The 15,648-nt window shown below is 32.8% G+C and overlaps 1 protein-coding gene across 1 annotated transcript in view; it reads right to left on the bottom strand.

Annotated features, from left to right (window-relative positions):
- CTNNA1 (Catenin alpha-1) overlaps window positions 1–15,648 on the bottom strand; it is a 36,649-nt gene that overhangs the window by 18,488 nt on the left and 2,513 nt on the right. Inside the window, exons 5-10 of the mRNA XM_051215608.1 lie at window positions 15,251–15,424; window positions 11,357–11,560; window positions 8,223–8,423; window positions 6,021–6,182; window positions 4,624–4,782; window positions 1,660–1,815 (exon numbers count right to left, since the gene is read on the bottom strand). Of these exons, the coding sequence (XP_051066138.1) occupies window positions 1,660–1,815; window positions 4,624–4,782; window positions 6,021–6,182; window positions 8,223–8,423; window positions 11,357–11,560; window positions 15,251–15,424 (1,056 nt within the window). The remainder of the gene's footprint in view (window positions 1–1,659; window positions 1,816–4,623; window positions 4,783–6,020; window positions 6,183–8,222; window positions 8,424–11,356; window positions 11,561–15,250; window positions 15,425–15,648) is intronic.

Here is a 15,648-nt window from a genome sequence, read left to right as displayed (position 1 = left end):
AGTCACAGATATTATAAGCAGATACAACCATCTGACGAGTCCTAAATAGGACGAAACGCGCGCCCTGGATTCTGCTGCCAGCCACCATTTAACTCTTATGATGCTTGGGATTTTAAACTGTTTAAATTTTCACTCTATCCTAATGAAGTGTAGAACATCCAGCTCATTAGAATAAAACAAGTAAAGTGATCGAATATTAAACTCATCAAATCATTAATCATGTTTCTATCCTGTTTCTGATATTATGTTCTATGTATTCATACATTAATTCGTTTGTATTTTTCAAATACCACATTATACTATTGATTTAGTTAAAATAATACAAATGAGGCTAGTTATTTTGATTGATTACGTATTTGTTCACTGGGTGCTTATCTAGGACTATATATTCATGAACTATTCATCGAGAAATACTTCCACGACGCGTAGTAAACGAGCCGTTCTAACCGCAGTAAAGGAAAATGAAAGAATTAGGAAATCTATTCTGCAATATATAATTCATTTATAACCAAGTAACACACGACTTATAATTTAATTTGATTTTTCATAACATAAACTTATTTCCGATTTATCGATTTTCTTATCGCTGACTATTCGGACTGTAATACCTAAAATGCGATTTTCAGTATGGAGTTGTAGTTACGGTTAACTTTCACTGAAATAATGAACTTATCTAAGTTAAACCACCGATGAAAACCTGGAAGCACTGGACGGCCGTCTCATCCTAGTATGAGATACCTTAGCAGTTGCATTCACAATCCTGAACTCGGTAATCGAACGCAGGACCTTCAGTCCTGCGCGCGAACACTTCAACTTATGATTTGTTCAACTACTAGTCCACTTATTGATAAGTTCAACAATTTTTTTAAAGAAACAAATAAGCAAGTTGTACGTACACACTCTGCTATTTCCTTACAAAAACTCTTTATAATCAAAGCTAATCGTCATACAACTCTCAATTGCCTTGGAACTGATAATTATGTGCTGCTCATTAATGACTGACTTTGAGATAAATTTAAGTGATAAATTGTGACTAGTAGAATGATTAGATTATTAGAAAGAAGTCAACAAATGACTGTGAGCCTAGGCTTTGTGTTGATTGGCACTCGTTAGCAAGGCATAACTACAATCTCAAGGGAATTAAAGTTCGCCGGTGGATTTGAACTGGGATTAACCAGTTTCACAACCGGAGACGTTACAAATGAGCTTGACGAGACGCCAGTGACTTCCTGTATGATTGAGAGATTTACAATTGATTAATCACTGAGTATTGGCCAGTATCATGTTCATCTAGTCCTTTAGTGTTAACCGGGTTCTATTGATTGAATCTTAATGTGGTCCACTAGTGGAGTAGAAGAGTTCAATCATGTCGAAACAATGAGACAATTATCCATAATTATGGTAATCAATGATTATTGTATTATACTATGAATTGATTGAAATTGGAAAATATAGACTATTGGATACTAATTCAAAGAACTAACAATAGTAGACTTTATCGTTATACCTAAATTCATGAGCTCTGAACTCTGATAACATTATAAACAAGAACTATTGATAATAAATCATACCAGAATGAGATATAACCATAACAATAAATTCTAATTTTAACAATCAAATATAGGTGTAATATTTCCTTCTACTAATTATTTAACATACTTGATCACGTATTAATGTAACTTTTTCCATCACCTGATCAACATACTCATTGTTCTCAGTTCGTGCAATCATTTTATTTAATATTACTTCACAAATATAAGCTGAACGTTGCTGCATTGATGTTGATGTTTGTTGAACGCTTAATTCATCTTTATCCTATAAATTGTTTGTTTGTTTTTGTTAAAAAAGAAGACAATGAAAAAATTACAAATAAGAGTTTGAACTATAATTGAAAATAATTTAACCTATTTACTATGTACAGAATAGTCCTGTTAGAGTCGTGTGGATGGTAGCGATTTTTCAGTTACTCATATATTATGGAGGTAAATGAAAAGGATATTAGATTAGTAATGATTTTGAAGATCTAAAAGAGTAATTGTAGGACACAATCGATAACTACTTGAAGATAAGGTCATATAAACGATGTGCTATCTCTGTACTTTGAAAGACTCTGTCATTGATGGAAATCCGTGGGGCAAAAAAAGGTGTATCATTTTCACGGTTGACCTTTACTAACACGTTTTTTCCCGTCATAAGAAGGCAGCATCAGTGTAGATCTTGGTTTCCTGAGAGATATACCTTTGTGTTATCACATTCCATTACAGTCAGCAGTAAAACTTTGTTCTTGGACCTTGAGCAAATTGCTTTCAGACTTGTCATTCTCTACTCGACCTTAAAGACATGTTAGGACCAAAAAGAACAAGTGTTCCAGCCAAAATATTTTTATTGGGTTATCATAATATGCAAGATCAAACACTAAGTCAAATCGGAAACTACAGTCAGACCAGGTGCAGACTCGCTTACTTGGCTTAGAGTTGTATTTTAAGTATAAGAAGTTGGTGATACTACCCTTCAGCCTAAACTGAAGTAGGTGGAAAGGTGTTCGAACTTGAGACTTGGTGGCCAAAAACTGAATACCCTAACAAATAAACTGTCATTCTGCAAACTATAATGAATAAATAATTATTGCTTACTGTGAAAGTTTTATTACCTACCTCTATAATGGAATCTCGTAAATACTCATAAAAATGATTTACCATCTGATTCGATTATAAGCAAGGTTAATGAGATGTCCTGAACTCAGTTAATTTACACAAACACAAACAAACAAGTAGCAACAATGATAACTGTTATGATCAAGAATCACTGATTATTTTGAACAAATAACTGTTTATATAGTTTAATTCTTTAAAAAAATAGCTGGGCCAACCTATTGTAGATTTATTTCAGATTACTTAAATCATTAAAACAGATAAAAACGTAAGTAATTTGGATAGTTTTTCCTGAGAAAAATCCACAGTTTAGAGAAGAATGATCGTTCTAATTTATGATATACATATATATTGATTAACACGTGGCGATTCAACCGATACGTTCCAGATTCGAAATTCGCTTCACCTACTTCGATTTGAGCAGCCAACGAATATTACGAGCTCCCATACAAATAAAATAACTCAAATCTGATTAATTAATGAATGAGTTATCCACTGAATATGTAAAACTCGAACAAACTTATAAGCCAGTTACATTACATATATTATTCAACTTATTATTGAATAACTGTAATAATATTAGAATTCACGTTATATGTTGTGTTCTATGATTTAATTCAGTTATTTATGGTTTGACCAGCACCCTCTCCCTAATGCGTTGAGAGACCAAATCAAGATTGCGTTGGAAGATGTGCCATGACAAGATGAATAATTCATTCACTCAAAATAGAATTCCTACCATGAAGCCTTTTATCAGCATATGTATTTGTCCGGTTTACTTGTTACATCGTCCTCATGACATGAACTGACTGGAACAGAAAATTTGGAATACTTGATTACTGATTAGGTGAATTCTAAAGATATCGTGCTCAGTGTGAAATTTAAAGGTTTTGTGTTTGAAACAGTATGGATTGATAAGTGTACACTGGGACAAAGTTTTAAAATAGGAAACAGGTGTTCAGTGGTTCATATTTTTTAAATGGTTCATCAGATGTGTCGTTCAGTCAAACGTAAGTAAGGTAGAACATAGTACAAATGTATATCATCCTAAGTTGCTATACTACGTTAGCAGAGCGTAATGAAACTAATTTTCAAATGGTGTCAGTTTATGCTAGATAAATCATTAAAACCAATCAGTTGGATGAGAATTCATTTCCATTGCCGATAATAAACTATTCAGAGACTAGATGAAAAATTTCCCGGATCCACTGAATGTACATGTAAGGATATATGCAGTGAACGAACACAGGTGGAGAAAACCAATTTATCATTTACTGCAAAACTACAGTGTCTCCGTAAATTATGAAAACCATGCATTAGATACTTAATTTGCACATCTTCCATCAGTTGTCATTTACATTCGTGAAAGAATACTTTGTTTTAAGAAACTCGCTTAAAAAATCTGGATAAGTATTAAAGATCTTATCGAATTGAAAGTACACCCACAATAAGAATCAAAAGATAACTCCTTGAGCCCAGTAGCAAGAGTCACATTTGTTAGTATTTTTTATTTGTCCAACAAGCTCTGTACTTTTCAAGCCTAACCGCCTATATCGTGATCCAAAAAAGGATGTTATTTTTCAGAATGATCTCGTCCGATCTCTTATCAAGTAATAGGGCAGGGAAGTACCTCCGGCTATACTGCTTTTTAACAGGAAACCCATTAATTCCACCATACAACCCGGTACAACCAACAATAGAATCTTCTTACGGTATCTAACTACATCTGTCTGCCTAATATGATGGGACCTTAAAGGATGAATATTTTGGCTAACATATAACGAGATTGAGCCATCAAGACAGACAAACCATTGAGTGGTAGCAGACAAAGTCAAAAAATCAGTTTTTTTAGATCCTAATCCATATTTCTACTCAAATAACTATCAGTAATCCGACAATTCAAAATCAAATACGTACAGCAACAGCTTTTTTAAAGGAAAAGGAAAATATAAACAGAATTAAAACTACATACCGATAAGGCACGAATAGATTTTTGATATTCCAACAACATTAAATCATCGGATACAGCTAGGAAATCATGCATACCAACTAACTCATTAACACATGAATACAGTAAATTGACCGATTCTTCATATACCTTACGAAATGCTTCATAATTTAATTCAACAGACTAAAACAAACAAGAAAACAAATATAAAAATGTATAGGGTTGTGAAGATTGTTGAATTTTAATTGAGATCATGAACTGATCAATATTAGGCCACCATTGAAAACCTGGAAGGACTGGGCTGCTGAAGAGTCCTGAACTAGGACGAAACGACCGTCCAGTGCATCCAGGTTTTCAATGGTGGTCTTACATTGATCAGTTCATGATCTCGATTTAAAATATAAAAGTGAACAAAAATGTTACTGGTAAAATTTGAGATCAAATAAACCTGAGCATAATAAATAACTATTTTTGATACAAAAAAGTAGTAACTGATCACAGGTTTATTACGTAATCCGCGTTTTTTTTATTTTGTGATATACCAATTACTAGATGATGAACTAATGATACACGTTAATCTAACTAGTTAGACATGAGTGAATAAAGGTGAAATTTTGAGAACTTTTCTTCGGTGAATTATTATTATGATTCTACACATTTTTCCATCATGCATTTAGTAAATATTTGGTTTATAGTATTTTTATATTACTCTGACTGTTTAGCTTTCAGTTAACTCAATAACTGTTGATATTATCTCTTACCGTTCATAAATTACAGTAAATTAATTAAATATTTATTACTCAGTATTTTACTACAAAATATCCTCTTAGTTATGTACAGATTGTGGTGTACATTGATTGTATTGTACATCTGATCCTGTATTTCATTTCTATTATCATCATGTGAATTTTAAGCCATAATATAAACAATATATTAACTGTCTTTTTTCATGTTCTAATTGGACAAGAAATGGTGTGGATCAATCAACGTTAGCATAGTTAATGAACAGAACAGTAAACTCATCCATTAACAGATTAATAATTTATTAATTCTAAATAATTACAATCAATTTAGCTTTAATCTACATTACTGTTATGATCTCTCGTATTACCACTCAGCTACTATTATTGCTGAGTATTTTTTGGACACTTCACTTTACTCGACAAGTCCCCAAATCAGAACACGGTTGAACAGCAACGTAATTATATTCTAAATAAGGAATCATAATAATTTTTACATAAGAAGATTCTAAAGTCTTCTCCAAGTATCCGCCAGCGCTGACTGGTTAAGGAGCAGCCAATCAGAGTGCCTCGACAAAATCCTGCGCGGAATATGCTCTAATCTAATCTATGTTACACTAATAATTACAATCTTTTATTTTTAAAAAAATATTGACAAATGAGTAAAATTATACAATTTACCTTAGAAGATGGATATTTAAATAGTAAATAAGCTATATTAATTAACTGTGGAACAAGTTGTTCAATTTGTTGACAAGCTAATTGGATTTTGCTGCAACATTCTTCATCTGTACTCAATGAACATAACTGATAAGCAGATGATATCATAGATACAGAACGTTTCTGAATGTAGAAAAAAATAACGTATAGAGGAATAAACTAAAAGTTAAGATGAAAAATTTAGAATTTCTTTAATGTTTCATGGAGTATTAAAGAATTATAAGCTGTAGAATGGAATCTCATCGTTCTAATTACGTCATTTTTGAGAGGAGGATAAGAGCAGAGTACTAATAGTGTTGGGAACACAGGTGCGGACAACCAATACATTTTAATACAAAATGAGAGTATATTGGTAAAATATAAAAGTCATACACCGAATAGTTCACTTGCAAATCTTCATCACTTGCCCATGACATTCCCTATGATTCTTCAAGCTCACAATTCATTTCGATTTTCCATTCTATTCTCTTCAAACCGATCGTCTTAGTCTTCCGCTGCCCGGTTTTCCCCTTTCCATTGGTGTTACATGCTACTTATGTCTGTCGACACAGTGGTAGTAAGTAGTAGTATGACAACACTATCAGAAACAATACAAACTGTACAACAACTCAAAGTTCAGTATACATAAATCGGTACTAAGTAGATAAGTTGCACTAATTCTAGTTAGTTATTAGTTATTTTGAACATTCAAACACTGGCAATAATTGATCATCGGATAATTCGAAAAAACAAGTTTTCAGCAGTTGGCACAATCATATTCATATGTTTAAACAAACAATGAAAATAGGAGATATGAAATATGATAATTTGGTTATATATACTTTTCTAGTTTACATTTCCTACTCAGAAAAGAAAAGTTGAAAGATTGTCCTTGACACATTCAATTTAATGGTAGGAATAGTAAGATGATGGAAAGAGATTTGGTATTTTTAGTGAGTTGGTGACTAGCAAAATATTGACACGAATTCAAAAAAATCCATCTGACCATTACCAACGTGTACTCAACTATGGTGTGGGCAAAATATCAATTTTTTATTGAAGGGAGAGTATGTTGTTTGTGCAACACTCAACTATTTACTTTATAGTTGTAAAGGTGACCTTTTAAGCAATATCTACCATTCTTTTCCTCTGAAAACTTTTTAATATAACTCAGTAACTCTGTACATATTTGTATATACGACCTCGAGTTATACTTTATATGAGATCAATAGTAATTGTTCAGTTCAAAGTAGATGGACTGGGAATTTGAACCTAGAACTTATTAATTAAGAATCGATTGCTTTAATCACCATTAATTAAGTCATTACTGTATTGTCGACAAAACCAGTGCTACTAATAATCACATCTCTTCAAACAACTTTGTTAACAACAATATTTTAATTTTTGCAAAACCAAGTATAAACAATAGAATATTCACTAAATATAATGTAATTAAGTACAGTTTTGAGTCTCATTGTATGTACAAGATCTCTTATACTCTATCTGAGTGATTATTTATTTATTTAAACACATACATATTGGTACAAGGAGGCACCAAATACATATGTGCCACATAAATCATTCGATTTGTGTGAGGGCTGAGATACTGCCCAGGTGCCCAAACCGAAACAGGTAGTTTTCTTAGGAGACCACACCCGGAGACTTCGACCTAAAGGTCTGATCCACAAGGTAGTAGAGCAAAGTCAGGAGATGCAGTCTCATGGTAACCGGTGACCAAAGATTGGTTCATACACCATTTGTTTCTTCAGGATCCTGGAGTCAATGTGCATCATTGGTTTGGAATCAGGGTTTTCCAACTCCCCTAGGTTGATCATTTATATCCAACAACCCGGTTAAAGCACCCGACATTCGCCTTTGTCCTTTCAATTTCGTAAACAACATCCTGCAGCAAGAAGGCAATGAGTAGGACTTCCCTAGCAGTGGTTGTATGCACGTGGCCATGTGAGTGAACGAACTGAAGTACGTGATTAGTTAGCATAGTTTGAATGTATGACTTGCCAAATGAAAACAGAATATTTTAACTACTATATAGGTATCGATTCAGCAACACAAGACAAGACATCAAATAGTAAAAAGTCAATTACATTATGATAAATTACAAATGAATAATTTAATATTAATTCCTTGAAAAATCATTACAATAAACTTTAATTAAATTATCACCTGAAATAATTGACAAGCTGCATCAATGCGTTGATCACATCCAAATTTTGTTGCATCATTCAATGCCATTAAACAAGTTTCTTTAGCCATAAAAGCATTTGATGTTGAATCAATAGCACAACGAATAAGTAGCTGTTTCAATGAATTGATAATTTTTAATAATTTCTGTATAATTTTCTCTGTTGCTCTAACGTCAACTGTCTAAATAAATAAGTAATAATTAATTTATTTATTTATAATGGTAATAATAATAATAATAATAATAATAATGAGGAATGAAAAACAAATCTCGACCTACATAAAAATACATTTTAAATTATTATTATTATTATTATTATTATTATTATTATTATTATTATTTTAACACATAGATATTGGTACAAGGAGGCACCAAATACATATGCGCCACACAAATCTCATTCGATATGTGTGAGGGCTGTGACATTGCCCGGGTGCCCAAACCGAAGCAGGTGGTTTTCTTAGGAGGCCACTCCCTGAGCCTTCGATCTGAAGGTCTGATCTACAAGGCGGTGGAGCATCGTAAGGAGATGCAATCCCATGGTAGCCGGTGACCAACGATTGGTTCATACGTCATTTGTTCCCGCAAGATACTGGAGCCCATGTGCACCCATGTGCACTTACGAATTCCAACTGATTATCTATAAACTATGTAATATGTGGGAATTTATGACGACCTACTGCTAATCTTATATACAACTGTAGAAACAATTGAGATATGAGTAGAAATAGAACAAAAGTTGAATTTCATTGAATTGAGATCAACAGTAGAATTATTGAAAAATATGGAGTATTGGAGGATATCTGTCTTATTCTAGTTTTAAGAGTGTCCCTTTAGTAATATGCATCTAAAACCACATAGAAGATTGAATAAACATTTCATGGAGAGTATGAATGATTAAGTTTGACCACTGATTAGGAATTACATGGTAGACGTGATAACTTTTGGTTAACTTACAATGCGTATAATATGATACTAATTTAAAATCATAGAAGAGTTACTACTTCACCTACCATTAATCTGATTACACAGGTAAAATTATCTTCAAACTAATTACTAGTGAGCAAATAAAACTTCATAACTTAGATACAAAATACTTAGAGAGAAAATTCATTACAATGATTTAAATTGTTTCTAAATACAGTCATCTTTGCTACTTGTTATGAATCAAACTAGATGATCACTACAAAAGAAAACGATAGGCTATTCGTAACTGAATTCCCATTCATACAAAACATACAAGTAAAGCCTCTTGATATTAATAACTCAGTTTTAATAGGTGTTGGATATATATTTTGAGATAATTGTAAACTTTACAAATTTCTAGTTAACTTTATGAAATCAAAAAATTGAAGTAAAAGACTATAAATCTTATTCATCTACTTAAAGTAAGCTAAACAGAAGTAAACCTCTTGTTTTCTTCTTGTACAAATATTCAGTCACAAACATAAGCAACATATAATTTGAGACATAACTGTATTAATTCAAGTTGCCATAGGATATCAGCATACAAGAGATTAAATTAACGAGATAAATATTAAAGTAGTAAAAGTAGTAATATGATCAGCAGAAGGAGAAAAAAATCAAGCATACACAATATAAATAGACAATACAATTCGAAAAGAATAAATTCGAAGAAAAACTGTAAGTATTTTACTAATAAAAATAACATAATTGTAATAGCCTAATGAGTAGAAAAATTAGTATTTTCAACACTTCAAAGAATAAATAAACAAATCAAATTAATCCAAGCTTAAATGGTACAAAGGAGTAAAGCAAGAATATTTAGTACAATCAATCAATCAACCAATTAATCAATCAAAAACAGGTCTGATCAAGTCAATGTCATCTCACTCTCATCTAAGTGATTTCTATGAGATATACTTATGTATTTGTATGTATGTTAATCGATGCGAAAAATATGATATTTGTAATGTGGAAAGATAGAGTTGACTTTATATTTGTGATGATGGTGTGAGATGTGAATAGAATCAGATATAGTAGCTCCGATAGATGATCCAAGTTGGATGGATAGTTAGGACTTCTTTACTATTGAGAGCAGTAGGATTAAACAATATATGGGAAGCTTCAGCTAATCCCCTGTCTTTGTAGTTGGAAAAGTCTTTTAGCATTGTTTTGATATTTTTAATATCGAATGGATGGTTGCTGAAAATGGCACGGACTGCTATTGCCGATTTAATTTGGAGTTTTTCAAGTTCTAGAGGATTACTAGGTGGGTTCTTGTGTAAATAGGGTGTTCTTTGGCTCGAGTCAAGATTTCACGAAATGACTGTCCAATATAGAAGGCATCACAATCGGCACATTCTAATTTGTAGACATAATTCTATGTTGACATAAAGGGGATTTTATTCCTTTATGTGAACTAAAGCATTTTGAAGGATGTTAGTTATTTTGTAGTGACCTTTAATTCTGTATTGTTTGAAAATAAGTACTTTAGCACGAGGGTGAACGCATCTGTGAAGCTGTGACCGATTTTCAGGCATCCAAATATCTTGAAACATTAAGTACGACAATCGCATGGATTAAAATCTAAGTAGTCCGTACCTGTCTACACGGCTTCGTCCAACAGCCGATTACTCCATGAAGTGATATGACATATTGGTTTTGACGGCCCTAATTTTCGTCCAACTTATTAAATCCGGCAAATGAATAATCTCACCAAAACAAAAAAATATTGTGTTATTTAACAGGAAGTCAAATCATGACTAGCTATTTTTCTCAACAGATCGTATGGATCATACGATTGACCTTAATGATCCCTTAACATTTCTTTTTTATAGTCCTTCAAATTGTAATTTCCCAACTTTTCATTCTTTGGTCAAATTTGTTCCTTTTGCGACAGTATTTATCATGTTAAGGTTTTCATTATAATTTAAATGAATTTCTCTTATCTACTTCCCATCGTGCTTATTATGTCTATCACTGCAATGATATGAGTTGTGAGGACATAAATCGACACGAATTCTTGTCCGATTTTATATTTATAATAACTGACTATTTTAACTTCTAAAATAAGTACGACTGATATTCTGTGGATGTTTACACTTTGTATCGAACACAATTATTAAAGGTTGATTTAACAACTAATACTTACTTTCTTAGAATATTCTGATATTAATTCAGATGTAATATTTTTAAGCTGAGTACAATACTCATCAATAGCAGAACGTCGTTTTGAATTTAATTTCGATGAATCCACCAACTTATAAACTGATGATAATAGTCCCTTTAACGAAAACTGAATATGCTCTTGTATGTGTACAGTCGATTTTCGATCCGGATTAGTAAATAGACTATTCTAAAAAACATAAATAATGGTGATAATTTATTTTATGAAATTTTTCTTTTAAAAAAAATAAACAAACAGAACTAGAATCGAGATAAATAAGTGTCTTAATCAAACAGAAAAATTGGTTCATTATAGCCATAAGTGATATAAAACCCAATAGGATCTCATATCTTCACTTGTTTAGTCTCTAGACAAAAAGAATAGGTTGACTTTTTTATAAATTACGATAAAACGTAACGTTGAATTTGGATATTAAATAGTAGTAAACAGAATGATAGATTATGGCTCTAGAAGTGATACGATTTGCCGGGCAAGAAAAAAACGATGTTTCAAAGCTGTTGCTGGAATGTATTATATTTATTCTGTATGCTCAATCGGTACGTATGTACATCGGTTCAAGTTGCCACACTCAGAAAAATAAAGTTATCAGGCCGAATCTTAAAATAGTAGAAGTAGTAACAGTCTCATTGTTAAAAGGAAAGATTAGTCATCGAAAATACGATTCGAAAAGAAAATATGAATTAGTGAAATGAAAACGAAAAAAAATATGAGGAATCTAGAATCTCGGAAATTGAGGGAAGACAAAGAATAAATGCATGTGCGTCATTGCAAACGATTTGAGCCATATCAAAGTCCCTAACCATTGGTTACGATAATCACGCGGACCCCAATCAAATAGTCTACAACTATGAACATGGCTAAATCCTATTGTCAGTGACTTCATGAACTGATGCCATGTTTTGGTTTGGTCGTCCGTAGCTTTCGTCCGGCACACGCTTACACCAGAAAATATCACCCGTCAAGATAGCCGGTATAGTTGGGCATAAGTAACACATATCCCAACCACCTCAGTTCATAAAGATTTGCTACATCTTCAGTCGATTTCCCAGCTTTACCTAGTAATCTATTCTCAACCCAGGCACCGGTCCCAAAATACACGATCAATGCTTCGAATACCAGTAACCTACGGATATTCTCTGTTCTTAATGGCCATTTTCAAACCAATAAAGTAGAACGAAACAAACTGTTACATACTGAACTCACCCTTTGGTTGTCAGACGGATATCTCGCCTACTCCACAAGTGATGTAAGTTAGTGAAAACCAATCGAGCCATCTGGATCGGTGCCGAGGTCTTGTCAGACACCAAACCATCAGTACTGACGAGACCCTCAAGATAAGTGAAGCGGTCGATGCGTTCACTACCTATTCTTAAATCAGGCGATGGAACACGCCAATCCTGAAACAAAGTCTTGCATTTCAAGGGAAATAGCCGCATCCCAAACATGCTTGCATTGTTGCTTAAAGTGGTCAGAGGACTGTATTTTGTTAGCGTCTTCATCAAACAGAACTATATCGTCCGTGTATTTTAAGTCAACAAGTGAATCTGCCGGAAGATTAATCCCTGAGAAGTCAGATGATGAAAGTGTTATCTCTAAAAGCATGTCCATGACAAAGTTAAATAAAAATGAGGAAAGTGGACAACCACTTGAAGTAACCAATTCCGACGACAGCTCGTCGTAATTGAAACGCCTTAATGCTATCACACCCCTCTACAGTCAGAGTTATGACTTCACACTCAGATCTAAAGTTGCTTACCGTTCTCCAACCGACTTTCTTAGGATGATAGAACCTAAAGGAACATGTGTTCGAGATAAAATTACTCGGTTGGGTCACCACGATTGGTAAGCCCGACCACCACGTCAAGATAGCAACTAAAGTCTATTTTCCACGTTGGCTGCATAAAACTAGCAGTTTATTACTGCATTTATCTTTCTTAAAAACCACTAACATTTGGACTATTGTATTTTTATTTTTATTCATCTGCATATTAATCAATTCGATATTTTTCACCAATCATGTCTCACATGAAGCTATGATCTAGTGATGTAAATACATGATCACCTACTGTTTCACGGGTTCGAATGGTTCTCTTTACCAATGAGTGAGTTATCAGTATTAAATTTTGTACACTAAAAAATAGTGTTCTAAGACTGAGAAACTGTGATACTAAACTGATTACGAACAAGGTAAAGCATGCGTTACCATAATTTCCCCAATATAATAAAAAATATATGTAAAAACTAGAATATAGACTCGGTTCATTAAACTCACATATTTTAATGTAGACTAAGTTTAGGTATTATTTATAATGAACTTCATGATATGAACTTATTACGACTTAAATCAAAATGGAATGTAGCTTAAAGTCGAATAGGCAAACTCGTATTCGATAAATGAATAACATTTTTAGATATGTTAATACTAACCTAAATGTAAATGAATAATATATTTGTAATATCCGAATGAGTAGAAAATTAGATTTTCTGACGTTTCGTGACTTAGTGTAAGTCACTTTTTCAAAGAATAAATAACCAAATTAAAATTAATCCATGTTTAAATAGTGCAACGGAAAAATGATTGTTCCGTTGCATTATTTAAACATGGATTAATTTTAATTTGGTTATTTATTCTTTGAAGAAGTGACTTACACTAAGTCACGAAACGTCAGAAAATCTAATTTTCTACTCATTGGGATATTACAAATATATTGTTTATTTATAACAATCTACCGAATGCTCAATTTATTTGAAATTATCAAATCAAAGTTTGGTAATGATACCTAATAACCTAAATGGTTGGAAACTGATACGATGCTCAGAGATTACACCTGACAATCAGATCTCAATTGATTAGAGAATGATTTACTTACAAGCTAATTTCCTGAAATCGCTTATGGTATATTGTTATATTTATTTTATATTCATCCTCTTTATATAAGCATTTATCGAATTACATAAAAAAAGCTATTCATATGGCTATTGGTCCTTTCTTTGGTTTCTATTCATTTGAGGGTCTGAGTCAAGTATGCGGTCTCATGAGTAGCTATTACTCGCTTACACTATATCACTGAGTTTATCTATTGATCAGGACTTTACACATTGATTTTGACGGTCAATATTTCGTCTAATCAAAACGCAAAAACCTCCTCTTACAAATGATTATGAATACGAGCTTATCAACAGTTTTTGAAATTAAGAAGTAAATGAAAAGATATACAACGTAAGAATAAATGGTTATTTAACATGGGAAGGGAAACCATTCTCTAAAACCAGAATAAATTACTTATAATACAAAAAAATTGTCATTTGAAGAAAAATAAAGACAATTCAATTCTCAGAATGGGGTTTGTGGAGATTGTAGTAAGTTAATAGTTGAATTCATGAGTCGATTTAGGCTAGACCACCACTAGTAACCTGGGAGATGTATTTCCAGGAGTTCTAGTGAGAAGCTGTGATCAATGGAGTCCAGCCGTGTCTGTTGCGAGGCAGTGACTCACTGAAGACAATGGTGGACGGTCGCACAATATCGTGGATCGGTTGAAGTTAGATATTAACACCGTTAGATGTCGGCCCAACGGTCCAGAGGTTAAGTGTTCACGCGCGAGACCGAAAGTCCTGAGTTCAAGTCCCGCGTGCGGGATCGTGGATTCGCACTTTTGAGGAGTTCTGTACTAGGACAAAACGGCCATCCAGTGCTTCCAGGCTTTCAATGGTGGTCTAGCTTAAGTCGACTCATGAATTTGACTATTAAATTACAATTTAATTTCTCATATCATTAATATTTTTGTTGAACTTCTTTATTGAAATGTCTTTATTTTTCTTCTAATAAGTTTAGTTCATTACCACACAATGTATTACTTCAAACTCATCTAAAGCTTCTAAAAGTTTTCCAGAAGTTCGTAACCGGATACCATTGGATTTGGAAATTCCATTAAAGACTGATTGAATTAACTCTACTGCATCCGAAAGAGAATTCGAAACAAAAGTTCTTGAATCTCTTGGAATGAGATTATCAGGATAGCGTAAACACACCTAAATTTGGAAAAAAAGTAAGTTTTTTCATTAATCGAAAGGTTTCTTGTATTGTAAAGTGAAATTTAAGAAAACTCTGAGCTGAAGTAAAGAAACCAAAAATGATCAAGTTTGGTTACTCACTTGACAACGCCTGTTAAGTGTAGTGAAACGCACAATAGGCACTTCCGGTACCTGAATATTTGACAGAACTACCTAGACACTTAGTAAGCCACTTATTGAGT

This window comes from Schistosoma haematobium, chromosome 4, assembly GCF_000699445.3.
Source record: "Schistosoma haematobium chromosome 4, whole genome shotgun sequence".
Taxonomy (NCBI): domain Eukaryota; kingdom Metazoa; phylum Platyhelminthes; class Trematoda; order Strigeidida; family Schistosomatidae; genus Schistosoma; species Schistosoma haematobium.
This window is presented reverse-complemented; position numbering and strand designations above follow the sequence as displayed.